Source organism: Panicum hallii, chromosome 4, assembly GCF_002211085.1.
Source record: "Panicum hallii strain FIL2 chromosome 4, PHallii_v3.1, whole genome shotgun sequence".
Taxonomy (NCBI): Eukaryota; Viridiplantae; Streptophyta; class Magnoliopsida; order Poales; family Poaceae; genus Panicum; species Panicum hallii.
In genome coordinates, this window is record NC_038045.1 from 13,984,714 (window position 1) to 14,000,473 (window position 15,760).

At 47.9% G+C, this 15,760-nt stretch overlaps 1 protein-coding gene across 1 annotated transcript in view; it reads left to right on the plus strand.

Moving 5' to 3' along the window:
• LOC112890362 overlaps positions 1-14,018 on the plus strand; it is a gene marked incomplete at its 5' end in the record, with an annotated part of 62,239 nt that extends 48,221 nt beyond the window's left edge. The window contains 2 exons of the mRNA XM_025957265.1: positions 4,169-4,719; positions 13,814-14,018. Coding sequence (XP_025813050.1) covers positions 4,169-4,719; positions 13,814-14,018 — 756 coding nt within the window. The remainder of the gene's footprint in view (positions 1-4,168; positions 4,720-13,813) is intronic.
• Between the last annotated feature and the right edge of the window lie 1,742 nt (positions 14,019-15,760).

Genomic DNA, 15,760 nt, shown 5'->3' on the forward strand with positions numbered 1-15,760 from the left:
GGTCATAACCCTCCCTAATGAGGAAGACGCCATAACCAGGATCATATCTACGGCTCAAGAGGACCAAGCTATACCCCATCAACGCACTCCCCTCTTGCCCTTTCGGTAAGACCATTACAAGATAAAATTTCTAATTAATTAGCCAAAACCATAAAGGTATACCCCAGCAACGCACTGTTTTCCTGGGTGGTTCTCCATGTTCCAATTAATGCAATGATCTTAATTATCACCATAAAGGTATTCCAGTACATGAAGTTAAACAAGTGTAGCGTGATTTTAAGGTTATCCAACCAAAGTCTAAGTAAAAGCAACTAGCGTAGCTACAACATAAATATAATAACAAACGTTTAATCAAGGAAGTTCAAAAGGACTAGGCACATCCTTAGTTTGGGATCCATCATATTTTAGACACATGCATGCATAAAAAGTAAATGTGTGTATTTAGAAAGTTATTAGGACTGGAATATGATTAAGGACCACTTGCCTTCGTCAAAGTACTGCTGCTGCTTAGGAACATCTTCAAAGCCTTGTTCTTGCGGACCCTCGAACTGCGCACCGTCTATCGTAACACACAAGCACATACAAACAAACAAGTACAATAAATAAGAAATAGTACACCAACAATAGAAATAGAGCAAAACAACATTATAAAGTTACTGTATATGTTGCAAGGGTCACGTGAGCGCGAGAATCGATGAAAACGGAGTTAAAACAGAGAAGTTATGGCTAAAACATGATTCCAGGGGCTTACCTATAAAATATTTGAAACTAGAAGGGCTCTGAACAAAGAAACCGAGGGCTAAAACATAATTAAATCTAAAATCTAGGGTTTAGATTTAAAAACAGAGGGGCTAGGGATGGCGGATTCTATTTTAGAAAAGGGCAGGGGCTTAAACAGAAGAAAAAGGATCTCCTCATGAAAACATTTTGACCTGCCGTGGACTGCGGGTTGATTTCAATAGAACTCAGGGGCTAAAGTGCAAAATATCCTTGGGTTGACCGGTATCGAGTTATTTGACCTCGGTCTAGATCTAATCTAGACCGTCGCATCTAGATCGGGCAGCTGCGTGGGGCTGGGGCAGCACAGGCAGCGGCGCTGGCGCTGGCGGCAACGACATATGGCGGCAGCGGCGGCGGGGCTCATTGGACTTGGCCGAAAAGGGCTGTCCAGGCTCGGTTTCACGCGCGGGCTACACGGGGAGAATGCGGGCACTACGGGGAACGCATCTGGGGTTCAGGTTGGCGAGACAGGGGCCAGAGAGGGACGCATGGCCTGGAGTTCCTACACGGGCATATGGGTCTGCTGCACATAGTATTCGCACCCTTCGTAGGTGCGCACCATATGTTGTGTGTCTGTGACCACGTTCAGCTGATAGAATCCTTGCTAGAAGGCTTTCCCGACTAGCAATCTCGGTGCCGTGGGGTGGCCACATATGCCTCCATGAATCTCCTGGAGCATCTGTTGCCCCTACTCACAAGGGATGCATTTCTGCAGGATCCCCGATGTGCTCCTCTTGTAGAGGCGGTCCCCAACAATGACATATGCCTTGGCATAGTGCGCGAGGTGCCATGCCTCTATCGCGTTGGTGGGAAGGGTTCCTTGCACGAGGTAGCCTAGAATGGGCATGATCGAGCCCGGCTCGGCCATCGCAACCTCCCAACCCCACGCAGGTCAGGAGCGGTCCTGGTCCGTCCCCCGGGCTCAAGCCTGACCGCGCGGTAGCCCCCGATTCTGGGTCGGGCATCATGGTCGATTCATCACCGGCGGTCCCTGAACCCGCAGCCTGACCAGGCGGTTGCTCATGCTTGACTGACGACACGTGGGCGTCGTTGATGAAGATTCCTAGCCGGGCTGGCTCGGCTAGAAGCCAGCTTGGCTAGGAAGCCGGCAGCTTCATTATCATGCCAGAGGACGTGGTAGAGCTCGATGCCGTCAAATCTCTTCTCCAGCTTGCGGACCTCATCGCAGTAGGCAGCCATCTTGTCGTCCCTGCACGACGCTCCTTCATGACCTGATCGACGACCAGCTTGGAGTCGCCTCGCACGTAGATGCGTCGCATGCCTAGGTTAGAGGCGATCCACAGCCCGTGGATGAGGGCCTCGTACTCCGCCAAGTTGTTGGAGGCTGTGAAGTGGAGCCGGATGGCGTACCTCAGCTGGTCCTCTAAATGGGAGACGAGGATGACGCCAGCCCCCGCTCCCGTACACATGAGAGAGCTGTCGAAGTACATGGTCCAGTACTCATGGAGGGTCGGCGGTGGCGGGGTCTATGTCTCCATCCACTCCGCGATGAAATTGGACAAGATCTGCGACTTGATCGCTATACTCGGGACGTAGGTGATGTCATGGCCCATGAGCTTGATTGCCCATTTGTCCACCTGACCCGACCCATCCCGATTCTGGATGATGTCGCCTAGCACTGCTGACATCACCACCATGATGTGGTGGCACTCGAAGTAGTGCAGCAGCTTCCTCTTGGTAATGAGCACTGCATAGATTACTTTGTGAAACTACGGGTAGCGTACCTTCGAGACGGAGAGGACCTCACTCACGAAGTACATGGGCCACTGGAACTTGAGGGCATGCCCGGGCTCACCCCGCTCCACGATGAGCGCCGCTGTACCACCCTAATTTTCAAATTAGAAACCTAAATAAATTTTGCAAGATTTCTTTTAGGACGTATAAGGTTTTTATTCCATTATTTTGATTTTAGAGCATTTACCGTGAATTAATAGTAATTTACCTAACCATAAAAAGAAACATAAGGAAATATAGGTTTTGTGTATTTCATGCCATATTGCATTATTTTATTGTTTGTCTTCCATTTGAATTTAAATTCTAAATTTAAATTCAAATGCATTTGAATGCAATTCTTTTTCTCCCTCTTTTTCTATTTGGGCCCAGCCCACTCCCTCTTTTTCTTTTTCCCTCTCTCTTTTTCCTCCTTGCGGCCCAGCCCAACTTGGTCTTTCCCGCCCCTTCCTTCCTCCCGCAGGGCCCAGCCCAGCTAGCCTGTGCGGCCTAGCCAGCAGCTGCTCCTTTCCTCCCCACGCGGCCCAGCAGTCCGGCTCCCTCCTTCCCTCCCTCTCTCACGCTGACAGGCGGGGCCCACCTGTGAGGATCGTCCCCGACCTCCAGCACGAGTCTGGCTCGGACTCGCATTTGAGTCCAGCCGCGTCTCAGCCTTCCCCTGCCGTGCGGAGCCCTGGGCACGCACACCAAAGACCGCGGCCGCCCTATAAAACGCCGCCCCGTGCCCTAGAATTCACTAGAACCGCAGCCGCCGCCTTCTCACCCTCGAAGCCCTAGCCGCCACCGCCTTCACCGCGTTTCAGGTGCTCACGGTTAAGAGTGGCTTGGACCCTGACATGATAATTGAACTTAAAGATAATTTAAATTGAGGTTCTTTGTTCATAATGTTGTTATCTTATGTCTTTTATTTATTTAAGGGTTACTTACACTTAGTTAATGCTTGCTAAATAAAATTTGATCAACTAAAAATGCTTATCGCAGTCAAACCATGCCAGCTTATTCTTGATTTTGGCTTGCATGTCATATAATTTACTCCACTTGCTGAGTACCAACCATAAGTGTACTCACACTTGCTTTATTAAAACCAATGCTGCTCAGAACAAGATAATTATCCAGAGTTCCCTGAAGATTTTGAAGAGTACTAGGCGTATGTCTCTCAATCATCTGCCTGTGAAGTTGAAGTCCGTTGCTAGTTATAAACGTTTACTTAGGCGTATGTCTCTCGGTCATGTAATAAAGTACTATGATACTCTGTTTCGTTATGACATTATTTCGGATATGCAATTGTGTTGTCTATCATATGTGTGGAACTTGATCCTGGCACACATATGAGATGCATTCGGTTTTCTTTTCAAAACCGAGTGTGATAGAAGTAGTATCAGAGCAGTGTTGACTATAGGACGTTAGCCTAGTTAGTAATGGTCGAATTTTAAGGCTCATCTTGCTTAGTAACCTAGCTTCGACTTCTTGCTTTTGAAAAATTGTTTATTTCTTGATTATATCACTATTATCTCATCCTTGACTTCATGCTTGCCTGTCAAGTGTGTTGATAGTTTCCAAACTCATTTTTGCTTTAAGGTCACCTATAGCATTTTCTAAATATTCTCTATCTTTCGCTATCCTCATTTTGCTACAGATGGCCAGAACTAGGCAGACCGCCCGCAACAGCACCCATGGACGGCCTCATCCGATCCATCATCCTCAGGAAGTGCCCGACCAGGAGGAGCTCGAGCAGCCGGAGGACTTGCCCGAGTTCGTGGTGGTCGATGACGACAATGATGACTACTACGGCTACTACGAAGGAGGCTGGGTGGACACGGACAGTGAGGAGGAGCCTATGGAGCTGCCCGAGGACCACCCAGAAGCTACAGGCGATAGCAATGAGGATGTTGCAGGAGGAGACAGTGCCGATCCAGGTGCCGTAGAAGGAGACAATACTGAAGATGGTGATGATGACCCAGCTGCACCCGATGGTGGTAATGAGGATCCAGATGATGATCCAGAGCCAGCCGATGCAGCGGATCCACCGCCACCTGAGCCCCACTACGAGAAGCAGATACATCATCTGGACTTTGCTGAAGATCCATTCCCAGCACTTCTCTGGAGGGCTATGCAGAGAATTGGCTTCCCACGGATGCCACATTATGAAGCTTGCTTGTACAAGAATGCTCCACAGGAAGAGGAGTGGTTAGTGGCAGTGGTGATCAGTGTTCCGGATGAGAAGTATGGCAGCCGGATGGAGTACTACAAGCACTTTGATGACGTGCCCAGGAGGACTTTGGACGCAGGGACCAGCGAAGCTGCTAGAAAAGCTCTCTACTATCTCTGCCATGCCTATCAGGATGAACTTCAGGGCACCGAGTTTCAGCAGTTTCCACACCGTATGAAGGGTGCCACCTGTGCATAGATTCTTGCCCCGCTAATCTACTTGAGTAGCAAATGCCTTAATCCGTGAAACCTCAAGTCTCCAGTCATGACCTAAGCGACCCGTCCTGTATGAGTGAAGGCTATAGACCTAAGCGACTTGTACATGCTATGGGCGAAGGCTAAACTGGGACTAGGTGAATGTAAAGGGTGGACTACTCGGGAGATTTATATGGTCTAAAAAAGAGCTTGACACAGCAATTTTTACACCGAATAAATTTTTGTGTCTTCACATTATTACTGAGTACTGCTCGGTATCTTCGCATTATGCTACATAATGTATGCATTGTCTTTTTTCATATCAAGCTTCGGCAATAACCCTCAAGCCAGCACGGCGTGCCATAACAGTTCCGTTAGTTCCCAGGCTCGGGGGCTGGGCGATGCGCACTACTCGACATGGCTCCTTCGGCTCTCCTGGCTCGTAAGCTCAGGGGCTGGACGCCGCAATACTACTTGAAGACAACTCATATGAAGACTGAGAGTGCAGAAGAAACTCTAAGTCACCGCGCGGTTAAATAAACCATTGGGAGGCTCAATTTCACTGTGCAGAAGGCGAAGAGTTTTTCTCGGGATTTCAGAGTAACACCAATGCCACGATTCTTGGATCCTTTTTCCGAACCTAAGGGTTTTGGATTCAAGGCTCGGGGGCTGCAGGATATATTCGAAGAGTAAGCAAGTAAGATTCAAGACTAATGTGACCGTCAGCCTGATTCTTCGATTCAACCTAAGGCTCGGGGGCTACTCCATATGGAGTGTGATTTTCCATCGCACCCCATACCGAAGAAGTAATTCGGAGCATGAGCACCTCATAGCTTCGATGCAGCCAAGTACTCGAAGAAGAACTTCAAGATGGAGCTTGAAAGAAGCCGAAGACTACTTCAGACGTACTCGAAATGCCTGCAGTACTTGGCTATGAAGAGCTCGGGGGCTTGTCAGGGATAGATCCCCTGGGTACCGCAAGGAAGCTACACGTGAGGAAAAAGAAGTCTGATTTCTACTAGGATTTGACTGTAATCCTATTAGGACTCATACCTTATAATCCTACTAGGACTCCTACCTTGTAATCCTACTAGGAACCCCGTCCCCTGGGATATATAAAGGAGGGTAGGGATACCGCACCTCAACTCAACTCTAGCGGCCCAATAGAACCAACAGAGAGCAGCCAACAGGCAACTCACCTCCCAAGCGCAGGGCGTAATATACAACACCCCAAAACAGGATGTAGGGTATTCGCTACTCTAGCGGCCCGAACCTGTCTAAATTTGTATCTTGTGTCCTTGCATTCACCTTCAAGTTTCAGACCTGGCGATCCCTCACCAAATAATCACCTACCTTAGGGTATCCCTAGGTAGGCCGACGGTAAAAACACTGACAACCTCCTCGCAAGCACATTCACTACGGAGAGCCTGGCTACCGCACCTGCTATCGTTAGAGATGATAGGTCTAGAAGTTTAAGTTAGGAGTGTCTTTAAGAGTCTTTATGTAATCGCTAGTTCGAACGATCTTTATAGTTTGTTTAATTTTTAGTTAATGTGCTTGTGTGCTTGGTTTTGTGAGAACATTTGATTTGGAACTTTGTAATGATTGCGATAAATTGTGGAGTGATGACCACAATTATATCAAGTTTATAATAAAGATAGATAGTTTAGTAAAGTTTGTGATTGTCTACTTTCTTTACTATCATTATCTTATCCTTGCTCCTATCCTTCTTTCCATGATTAATTTTATGAGTCTTACTTTTCTAACCGATCAGATGGTGAACACCAGGTCCGGGTCAGGAGTTGATCAGCCTGCAGTGCCACGACAGGAAACAAGCAACAATACCAACCCCGATTCTCAGCAGAGTCAACAGCACCAGGCGCCACCAGTAGGGATGGAGCAGTTCCTTGCCGCCCAGACTCAGCTGCTAACCAACATGGCCAACACTATCGCCAACATGCAGGCACAGATGAACCAAGCTCCACCACCGCCACCACCACCAGCTAGAGACTGGCACAGGGAATTTATGAGCCACAAACCTCCCTCATTTTCTCACTCACCTGATCCTCTGCAAGTTGATGACTGGATCAAGACGGTGGAGAAGATGCTGAACATCGTCTAGTGTACTGACAGGGAGAAGGTCCTTTACGCTTCAGGTCGACTGGAAGGTACCGCCACAGATTAGTGGGATGCTTACACCGCAGCTCATGACACCCCCAACACCATCACCTGGCAGGAGTTCAAGAACAAGTTCAGGGAGCAACACATCCCCAAAGGTTTGATGAAGCTCAAGAAGCAAGAGTTCCTTGCGCTGAAACAGGGAGCCATGTCTGTGAGTGAGTACCGGGACAAGTTCAGTGCAGCGTCCCAACTTTCAGCAGAATCACCAGAACACCCCTACTGGAACACCTGTGAGGAACAATACCCTTGCTCCCACTGGTGGTAATGCGTGCTTCAGGAGTGGTGAGGCTGGACACTATGCCAATGGTTGTCCCAAGAGGAACGTCCAGAATACTCCAGGCCAGTTCAACAACAGCGGACAGAGGCTGACTCCACAGCAGTAACAGCCCAGAAACAACAACCAGACGCCATAGAACAACAAGGGTCAGCAGAACTTCATCCGTGGGCGTGTGAATCATGTGGCCGCAGAGACCGCTCAGGAGGCTCAGGACGTTGTGTTCGGTATGTTCCTAGTCAACTCAACCCCTACATCAGTTTTATTTGATTCTGGAACATCGCATTTCTTTATTTCTACTCAGTTTGTCGCAAAACATGGCATTCCCGTGCATTCTATGTCAAGCCACATGCTAGTTAGTTCGCCCCTAGGGGAAATATGAAGGCCATGTATCATTGCCTTGGCGTCAGTTTCAAGATTGTGGGCAGGGAATTTCATGCAAATTTCGTAGTACTGGATTCCAAGGGAATAGACATCATACTCGGAATGGGATAGCTGAGCAAGGTTGACGCAGTTATTCAATGTGCCAAAAGGTCAGTGCTCCTCACAAGCCCAGAAGGTGAACGATTTGAGTTCATTGCAACACTTCCATCGGCAGCAGACTGTGCAATGTATCAGCTGAAGGCAGATTTGATTGAGGACATCAGAGTTGTGTGTGAGTACCTGGACGTCTTCCCCAATGATTTGCCAGGTATGCCACCTGGATGCTTGAATTCATCATAGATGTTTTACCTGGTATTGCACCCATTGCTAAGAGACCATATAGAATGTCAGTTGGTGAATTAGAGGAACTTAAGAAATAGCTAAAAGAATTGCTAGATAAGCAGTTCATTCGTCCTACTTCTTCACCTTGGGGAGCACCCGTGATATTCGTTGAGAAGAAAGATGGTACACAGAGGATGTGTGTTGATTATAGAGCTTTGAATGAGGTTACCATCAAGAACAAGTATCCGTTGCCTCGTATATAAGACCTGTTTAATCAGTTGAAGGGAGCCAGAGTATTCTCTAAGATTGATTTGAGGTCGGGATATCATGAGCTGAGGAAACGACCCTCAGATATTGCCAAGACAGCTTTCACTACCAGATACGGGCTATACGAATATACAGTCATATCATTTGGGTTGACTAATGCTCCAGCCTACTTCATGTATCTGATGAATAAAGTGTTCATGGAGTATCTTGACAAGTTCGTAGTGGTATTCATCAATGATATTTTGGTGTACTCCAGGAATAAGGAGGAACACGAGGGACACTTGAGGCTAGTTCTGCAGAAACTCAGAGAAAATCAGTTGTATGCCCAGCTCAGCAAGTGTGAATTCTGGTTGAGAGAGTTCTCGTTCTTTGGTCATGTTATCATAGGTGGAGGTATTGCAGTGGATCCAGGGAAGGTCAGAGATGTGTTGAATTGGGAACCGCCAACAACAATGTCAGAGATCCGGAGTTTCCTAGGACTCATGGGATATTACAGGAGGTTTATAGAAGGCTTCTCTAAGATAGTGAAACCCCTTACATCACTACTAGAGAAAGACAAGAAGTTTATATGGTCAGAGGCATGTCTGAACAGCTTTGATGAGTTGAGAAAAAGGTTGACTACCATACCAGTATTTGTTATGCCTGAGATTCACAAGAGTTTCGACATCTACTGTGATGCTTCTAAACAAGATCTTGGTTGTGTATTAATGCAAGAGGGACACGCGATTGCATATGCTTCTCGTCAGTTGAGGAAACATGAGCAGAACTATCCCACACATGATCTGGAGTTAGCAGCAGCGGTACATGCTCTGAAGATATGGAGGCACTATTTGTTGGGTCACAGATGTTAGATATACAGTGATCACAAGATTTTGAAATACATTTTCACTCAGAATGACCTCAACCTAAGACAACGAAGATGGCTAGAACTCATAAAGGATTATGACCTGGAGATACACTATCATCCAGGTCAGGCAAATGTGGTTGCCGATGCATTGAGTCGCAAGAGCTATGTGAACGCGACAATGGTTAGCCGGATGCCTCGGGAATTGTATAAAGAGTTTGAATGACTCAACCTTGGGTTCATTGCTCATACGGAAGGAATCACCATGGAAGTAGAGCCAACTCTCGAGCAAGAGATACGGAAGGGTCAGCTTGAGGATCCTAAGATTCAGGAGATAAAGGAGATGATAGAAGCAGCCAAGGCACCTGACTTCATGGAAGATGAACATGGAACTATGTGATTCTGAAAGAGGATATGTGTGCCCAATGTGGATCATCTTCGTGAGAAAACTTTGCAGGAAGCTCATGACTCATCTTATTCTATCCATCCGAGCAGTACCAAGATGTATCAGGATTTGAAGGAGAGATATTGGTGGTATGGCATGAAGCGTGATGTTGTAGCTCATGTGGCACTGTGCGATGTGTGCCACAGAATCAAGGCAGAACATCAGAGACCAGCCGGTTGGTTACAGCCATTGAAGGTGCCAGAATGAAAATGGAAAGAAATTGGTATGGATTTCATCGTGGGGTTGCCACGCACACGAGATGGTTATGATTCTATATGGGTTATAGTGGATCGTTTGACCAAAGTAGCCCACTTCATACCGGTGAAGACCACCTACACAGGGGCACGACTAGCAGAGTTATATATCTCCCAAATTGTGTGTTTGCACCAAAGAAGATAGTGTCAGACAGAGGTACTCAGTTCACATCTCGATTTTGGCAGAAGTTATATGAGTCAATGGACATGAAGTTGAATTTTAGCTCCGCTTATCATCCGCAGACTGATGGGCGGACAGAAAGGACAAACCAGGTATTACAGGATATGCTTAGGGCTTGTGCCCTAAAACACAGAGGCAGTTGGGATAAGAGTCCGCTATTTGTAGAGTTCTCTTACAACAACAATTATCAGGCTAGTTTGAAAATGGCACCGTTTGAGGCATTGTATGGCAGGAAGTGCAGAACTCCATTATATTGGAGTGAGATAGGTGAAAGTCAGTTGTTCGAGCCTGAGATCATTAAAGAGGCCGAACAACAGGTCCAGGTTGTCCATGAGAATCTGAAAGTGGCTCAGTCAAGGCAGAAAAGTTACGTAGATACTCAACGACGGGAGTTGACTTTTGAAGTAGGAGAATTTGTGTATTTGAAAGTGTCACCTATTAGAGGTTTGCGCAGATTCAAGGTCAAAGGGAAGTTGTCACCTCATTACATTAGCCCGTTCAAGATCTTGGAATGGAAAGGCGAGGTAGCCTACCAGCTAGAGCTACCTGCGCGACTGTCAGATGTGCACAACGTGTTCCACATATCACAGTTGAAGAAGTGTTTGAGGTTACCAGAGGAACAGTTGCCACTGGAGAAGTTGAATGTACAGAAAGATTTGACGTACATAGAGCACCCGGTTAAAATCCTGGATACATTGGAGAGAATCACCCGGAGTAAGAGGATTCGGATGTGTAAGGTTTAGCGGAGTCACCATGCAGAGGATGAGGCTACTTGGGAACGAGAGGACCAGTTACAGGCAGAATTTTCCCAGCTCTTTGCTAGCCCAGCCGAATCTCGAGGACGAGATTCCTTTTAAGGGGGGTAGGTTTGTAACACCCTAATTTTCAAATTAGAAACCTAAATAAATTTTGCTAGATTCTTTTAGGACAAGGTTTTTATTCCATTATTTTAATTTTAGAGCATTTACCGTGAATTAATAGTACTTTACTTAACCATAGAAAGAAACATAAGGAAATATAGGTTTTGTGCATTTCATGCCACATTGCATTGTTTTATTGTTTATCTTCCATTTGAATTTAAATTTCAAATTTAAATTTAAATGCACTTGAATGCAATTCTTTTTCTCCCTCTTTTTCTATTTGGGCCCGGCCCACTCCCTCCTTTTCTTTTTCCCTCTCTCTTTTTCCTTGTTGCGGCCCAGCCCAACTTGGTCTTTCCCTCCCCTTCCTTCCTCCCGCACGGCCTAGCCCAGCTGGCTTGCGCGGGCCAGCCAGCAGCCGCTCCTTTCCTTCCCGCGCGGTCTAGCAGCCCGGCTCCCTCCTTCTCTCACTCTCTCACGCTGACAGGCGGGGCCCGCCCGTCAGGGTCATCCCCGACCTCCAGCACGAGTCCGGCTCGTACTCGCATCCGAGTCCGGCCGCATCTCGGCCTTCCCCCGCCGCGCAGAGCCTCAGGCCCGCACGCTAAGGCCCGCGGCCGCCCTATAAAAAGCCGCCCGTGCCCTAGAATTAGCCAAAACCTCAGCCGCGGCCTTCTCGCCCTCGAAACCCTAGCCGCAGCTGCCTTCACCGCGTTTTGGATGCGCCGCCCTCGTGCCGCTCCGCCGTTGCTCCATCGCCCCCGCCCGCCATAGAAGCTCCGCGTGGAGGTGGTCATCGTCACCGGCCTTTTTCCTCCTCGGTTTCCCGCCTTCCCGCGTGCACGATTGCTCGCCGGAGCTTCGCCACCGCACCTCGTCGTCACCCGCCTTCCCCGGCCACCGGCACTTCATCTTAACTCCATAGACGCATTCCCATCCTCGCTCTCTTTCTCCCAGGCCAAACCCGAGTCGCGTTTACGCGGATCTCCGACGAGCCGCCACCGCCCGCCACCACTGCCCAGCCCTGCCGCCCCCCAGTGCCCGCCACTTCACCGCCATCCGATCCAGATCCGACGGTCTAGATTAGATCTAGACCGGAGTCAAATGAACTGATACCGGTTAACCCTAGGTTATTTTGCACTTTAGCCCTTAAGTTCTATCGAAATCAACCCGCAGTCCATGACAGTTCAAAAGTGTTCACGAATACATCTTTTTTCTTCTATTCAGGCCCCTGTCCTTTTCTAAAATAGAACCCGCCATCCTTAGCCCCTCTGTTTTGAAATCTAAACCCTAGATCTAAGTTTTAATTATATTCTAGCCCTCGGTTTCTTTGTCCAGAGCCCTTCTAGTTTCAAATCTTCTACAAATAAGCCCCTAGAATCATATTTTAGCCATAACTTCTCCATTTTAACTCCGTTTTCATTTATTCTCTCGCTCACGCACCTTGCAACGTATACAGTAGCTTTATAATGATGTTTTGCTCTATTTTTATTGTTTGGTGTACTATTTCTTATTTATTGTATTTGTTTGTTTGTATGTACTTGTGTGTTACGATAGACGGTGCGCAGTTCGAGGGTCCACAAGAGCAAGGTTTTGAAGATGTTTCCAAGCAGCAGTAGTTCTTTGATGAAGGCAAGTGGTCCTTGATCATACTCCAGTTCCAATAACTTTATAAATACATACATTTACTTTATATGCATGCATGTGTCTAGAATATGATGGATCCCAAACTAAGAATGTGCCTAGTTTCTTTTGAACTTCCTTGATTAAACCTGGATTGTAATATTTATGTTGTAGCTACACTAGTTGCTTTTACTAGACTTTATTTAGATAACCTGAAATCATACTACACTGGTTTACTCATGTTTTGGAATACTTTTATGGTGATAATTAAGATCATTGCATTAATTGGAATATGGAGAACCACCTAGGAAAAAATGCAACCATAATACTACATGGCTCTGATTTTGGCTAATTAATTAGAAACTTTAGCTTATGATAATCTTACCGAAAGGGCAAGAGGGGTTGCATCATCGGGGTATAGCTCAGTCTTCTTGAGGCTTTATGATAGGTCCTTGGCTAAGGCACTACCTTATTAGGAAGGGTTGTGACCGCTTTGACTTCAAACCTTAGCGGATCATTATAAGTTAGGGAATCTTTCTAAAAGTCTCACAGTGAATCCTTGCCACTCACCTTGGAAGTATTTAAGGGCCTTGCAAACCCGGGCATTAAAGGAAACACGAGTTGTGGGTAAAGTGTACAACCTCTGCAGAGTGAAAACTGATATATCAGCCGTGCTCACGGTTAAGAGCGGTTTGGACCCTCACATGATAATTGAACTTAAAGATGATCTAAATTGAGGTTCTTTGTTCACAATGTTGTTATCTTATCTCTTTTATTTAATTAAGGGTTGGTATATACTTACACTTAGTTAATGCTTGCTAAATAAAATTTGATCAACTAAAAATGCTTATCGTAGTCAACCATGTCATTTTATCCTTGATTTTAGCCTTGCATGTCATATAATTTACTCCACTTGCTGAGTACCAATCATAAGTGTACTCATGCTTGCTTTATTAAAACAAATATTGCTCAGAACAAGATAATTGTCCGGAGTTCCCTAAAGATTTTGAAGAGTACTAGGCGTATGTCACCCAGTCATCTACTTGTGAAGTTGAAGTCCGCTGCTAGTTATAAACGTTTACTTATTTGTTTAAGATTAAGACTTTCGGTCATGTAATAATGTACTATGATACACTCTTTCATTATGACATTATTTCAGATATGCACTTGTATTGTCTATCATATGTGTGCAACTTGATCCTGGCGCACATATGAGCTGCATTCGGTTTCCTTTTCAAAACTAGGTGTGACAGAAGCACTGACCACCTGCGTGGTAGCGGCGATATAGAGCATCAGCGGCTCCTCTGGCTTGGGGGAGACCAGGGCCGGCGGCTCGCCGAGGAAGGCCTTCAGTCAGTCGAAGGCTTCCTGCGCATCATCTGTCCAATGGAAGTGGTTGGAATTCTTCAGCAGCTTCTACAACGGCATCCCCCGCTCCCCAAGCCGTGAATTCTTAGAGAGGCCAAGCAGCCCATCAGCTTCTGGGCACCCTTGAGGTTGGTTATCGGGCCTAGGTTCTAGATGGCTGTGATTTACTCCGGGTTGGCCTCGATCCCTCGCTCAGAGATGATGAAGACGAGTAGCTTTCCCTTCAAGACCCCAAAGACGCACTTCTCGGGGTTGAGCTTGAACCTGTAGGACTGGAGCCGTGCGAAGGTTCGCTCCAAAATCTCAACAAGGTGGTCAGCCCCCTGGACATGACCACAATGTCATCGATGTAGACCTCGTCGACCTCTCCGACGAGATCATTGAGGCAGTGCTGCATGCAGGAAGCATAAGGTCTCGCACCCCATGGTCAAGTCGACCACTTGATCGATGCGCGATAACAGGTAGGTACCTTGGGGCAAGCCTTGTTCAGGCTCGTGTAGTTGATGCACATACGCCACGTCCCATTCTTCTTCTGCACGAGAACGGGGTTTGCTATCCACTCAAGGTGGAAAACCTCCTTGATGAACACAGCTGCTAGGCGCTGAGCGATCTCCTCACCGATCGCTTTCCGCTTTTCATCATCGAAGCACCATAGGGGCTGCTTGACGGGTCGGGCATTTGGCAGGATGTCCGGTGAGTGCTCGACGACCTCCCTCGGGATCCCCCGGCATGTCCGAGCCCTTCCACGCGAAGATATCCCGGTTGTCACATAGGAAGTCGGCGAGAGCGCTTTCCTATTTATCAGTCAGGCCTGCCCCAATATGGACCATCTTGCCTGCGTCCTCAAGATCGACCTGGACCGGTCTAGTGTTCTTAGTAGGCTTGAAGGTTCCCGCGGAGGATTTTCCCTTTGTCAAGTCGGGTGCCACCTCCGCAGCGGCAAGCTGGATGCTCTGGAGCTCGAGCGACCAAACCACCACCACAGCCAGATCACAGCTCTCTCGCTCACAGAGGTGAGCTTGCTGGAGGATCTTCCCCTATGGTGATGACAACCTTTGGCCCGGGGATCTTGAACTTCAAGTACGTGTAGTTCGGGATGGCCATGAATTTCGCATAGCACGGCTAGCCCAGGATCACAGGTTACAATCCTGGGAAGTCAACCACCTCGAAGGTGAGTGTCTCAGTGCAAAAGTTCGCACTGTTCCCAAAGGTGACGGGCAGGTTGACCTGCCCGAGCGGTATCGCCTACACGCCAGGCACTACTCCATGGAGCAGCGCTCCCATGGGTCAAATGCGCAACCGCGCCAACCCCATGGTGTCGTATGTCTCGCCATAGAGGATGTTCAGACCACTCCCGCCATCCATCAAGACCTTAGTGAGGCGTGTCTTGCCGACTATGGGGTCCACGATGAGCGAGAAATGGTCCGGCTGTGGGATGTTGTCAGGGTGGTCAGCCCGGTCGAATGTGATTGCCGCCTTCAACCACTTGAGGTAGGTCGGGACAGCCTCGCACGCAGAAAGGCATTCACCTCTCAGGCTGCTAGCTTGTGCTGGCGCCTCGACTCGTAGGCTGCGGGCCAGCCGAAGATCATCAGGTAGCCCTCCGGCCTCGAGAACGCATCCTCCTCCCTGCTTGCCTCTCTGGGCTCGCCCCGGTTTCCCTTGGGGGCTGATGTGAGCCTGCCCTTGAGGTAGCGCTTCAAGAGCTCGCAATCCTTGAAGAGGTGTTTTATGGGGAAGTCGTGGTTCGGGCACGACCCCTCCATCTTCTTCTCGAAGTTCCCGGAGTTCTTGCCAGTGTCGGCCCGGCCTATCTTCTGCTT